Here is a 3,166-nt window from a genome sequence, read left to right as displayed (position 1 = left end):
CTCGACCTGTGAGGCGGCAGCTGCCCGCGGCGGTGCGCTCCAGGCGGCCGGGCTGCGCGTCCACCTGCCGCTCCTCTGCTGCAGGTGACCCGGGTAAGAGTTTCCAACATTCATGACCCAGACGGTCCAGTGGAAGAGTCAGATCAGCGCATCTGGAGCAGGTGCCGCAGCATGCCCGCGATCTGCAGGAACTTGTCCTTCTTGCGCTGCTTCAGAGCCATGAGCGCTCGCGCCGTCTCCTCCGGGTCCTGCGTGTAGGAGAAGATGCTCCGCACGCGCTCCTCCGCCTTCATGTCACCGGTCTTCTGGAACAGCCTCATGAGCGCGTCCTGGTTCACGTTATCGAATATGTTGGCCACGGCCTTCTTCCGGTGCGCGGTGGCGAATTTGTTGCCGTGCACCGAGGGGCTGACACGGCGGCACTCCGAGGACGCGTAAGAGGAGGACATGTTGGTCCCTCCAACTCTGCAGAGGGGAGTTGCTGGTGCTGCACCGGGCGAGAGACTGCTACAGGCTGGGTGAGAGGCTGAGTGAATGCCGGGGACACGCAGCGGAGAGAATTTATACTCCCTGCCGAGGGGAGGGGCTCAGTGCTGGGAGAACTTCCTGCTGACAGGCCCCCCCTCCTGGAGCTGCAGATACACTTCAAATCCCGACAGTCAACAGAAATCAGGGCTGGAAGAAGTACTCAGATCAAAGTGAAAGCCTACCAGAGTGTAGGAATACTCTGAGAAAAATAAAGAACTTTTTGAACATTACAGCATGGAAACATGTCCCAGTAGAGACACTGATATACACCTGAACACCAGCAGGAGAGGACTCTTTAAAGTAGAGACTCTACATACTGATATACACCTGAACATCAGCAGGAGAGGACTCTTTAAAGTAGAGACTCTACATACTGATATACACCTGAACATCAGCAGGAGAGGACTCTTTAAAGTAGAGACTCTACATACTGATATACACCTGAACATCAGCAGGAGAGGACTCTTTAAAGTAGAGACGCTACATACTGATATACACCTGAACATCAGCAGGAGAGGACTCTTTAAAGCAGAGACACTACATACTGATATACACCTGAACATCAGCAGGAGAGGACTCTTTAAAGTAGAGACACTACATACTGATATGCACCTGAACATCAGCAGGAGAGGACTCTTTAAAGTAGAGACACCACATACTGATATACACCTGAACATCAGCAGGAGAGGACTCTTTAAAGTAGAGACACTACATACTGATATACACCTGAACATCAGCAGGAGAGGACTCTTTAAAGTAGAGACGCTACATACTGATATACACCTGAACATCAGCAGGAGAGGACTCTTTAAAGTAGAGACGCTACATACTGATATACACCTGAACATCAGCAGGAGAGGACTCTTTAAAGTAGAGACGCTACATACTGATATACACCTGAACATCAGCAGGAGAGGACTCTTTAAAGTAGAGACGCTACATACTGATATACACCTGAACATCAGCAGGAGAGGACTCTTTAAAGTAGAGACGCTACATACTGATATACACCTGAACATCAGCAGGAGAGGACTCTTTAAAGTAGAGACTCTACATACTGATATACACCTGAACATCAGCAGGAGAGGACTCTTTAAAGTAGAGACACTACATACTGATATACACCTGAACATCAGCAGGAGAGGACTCTTTAAAGTAGAGACACTACATACTGACATACACCTGAACATCAGCAGGAGAGGACTCTTTAAAGTAGAGACACTACATACTGATATACACCTGAACATCAGCAGGAGAGGACTCTTTAAAGTAGAGACGCTACATACTGATATACACCTGAACATCAGCAGGAGAGGACTCTTTAAAGTAGAGACCCTTCATACTGAAAGAGGACTCTTTAAAGTGGATGTTGGATGCGTGTTACTATCGTGGCGTTCGCAGGCAGCAGAAGTGACTTTAGGATCTGATATCTCGGCTCATCAGTCATTTGTGTAATTTGTTGTCGAGTGTGTTGGGAAGAAGTTTATAAAGGTCCATAAAAGTGTTGATGTGTTCTCTAACAGAGACATGTGTTTACTGAAGGAGGCGCTTCCTGTTGGGACATCTGTTGACACTAGAGCTCACAGCAAAAGCTTCGTCATGAGTTCAATTAGTAAAACCAAAATAAACAGCAGACTTAAAATAGGTTTACTCTGGTCCCAGAATTTCTATCAAGCTATATTTAAAATACTATAAATAAAATTGGCTGCTCTTTTCCATTTCTCTGAAACTTGATTAAAAAATCACATGTACATTTTGAATAATTAAACAAATTATATAAAATAAAATAAATGAATGAAAACAAAATATTTATCTATTTCTTATGTAATATTAAAAAACAATAAAATGAATAAATAATATTTAGATAAATAAATAATAATAATGCTTACTTTTTATTTCTCTGTAACTTGTCAATTATAAAAAGAATATTGTATATTTGGTAGGATTTAAAACATTTTCCATTTATAAATGTGATATAAATACATTTCAAAAAGACTAAATTGTCCTTAAAATAACTTGTTAAACAGTATTTTGTTTTCATCAAAACTGTGTCACATATCTCTGAGCTGTTGGTACTAAAAGAGTCCTTAATGTCCCTAAATGTGCTGCTGCAGATTGTATCAGCATTTCCAGCAGAGCTATAAATATGATTCCTCTGGTTCCTTAGGTCAGCGAGTTGTGTTTACACGACGAGTGACCCGCGGCCTGCAGCTGATGTGAGGTGATAACGCTGGGAGGCGTTTCCTCAGAGGAACTCATACACAACTGCCAGCGTAACACCCTAAAAAACCATAACACTACATTACCAGTGCTGCATGACATATTTAGATCCTTTACTGACAATGATAAATGACTAATATAGTCAGGTAGAATTTCAGTCTTCCATTCAGGTTTTTCTTAAGTAAAGGAAGGCAAAAATAATCAGCAAAATGTGATCCTTTTTGATCAATAAATCATGGAAACATGTCCCAGGACAGGCAACAAATACTAATTTGAACCTAAGAATGAGCAGGATATAAGCCGCCTTTAGCTTAGCGGTGGTGACGTGAAGTCATGTGACCGTGCTGTAGTTCCTTTATAGCCCAACATTAGCCTCCTTTAGCTTAGCGGTGGAGACGTGAAGTCATGTGACCGTGCT

The 3,166-nt window shown here is 43.3% G+C and overlaps 1 protein-coding gene across 1 annotated transcript in view; it reads right to left on the bottom strand.

The window, feature by feature from the left end:
• Nucleotides 1-552, bottom strand: part of tcima (transcriptional and immune response regulator a) — an 857-nt gene extending 305 nt beyond the window's left edge. Inside the window, exon 1 of the mRNA XM_063896350.1 lies at nucleotides 1-552. This exon is cut by the window's left edge and continues 305 nt beyond it. Coding sequence (XP_063752420.1) covers nucleotides 144-449 — 306 coding nt within the window. The 5' untranslated portion in view covers nucleotides 450-552 and the 3' untranslated portion in view covers nucleotides 1-143.
• Between the last annotated feature and the right edge of the window lie 2,614 nt (nucleotides 553-3,166).

This window comes from Eleginops maclovinus, chromosome 12, assembly GCF_036324505.1.
Source record: "Eleginops maclovinus isolate JMC-PN-2008 ecotype Puerto Natales chromosome 12, JC_Emac_rtc_rv5, whole genome shotgun sequence".
In the NCBI taxonomy this organism is placed as follows: domain Eukaryota; kingdom Metazoa; phylum Chordata; class Actinopteri; order Perciformes; family Eleginopidae; genus Eleginops; species Eleginops maclovinus.
This window is presented reverse-complemented; position numbering and strand designations above follow the sequence as displayed.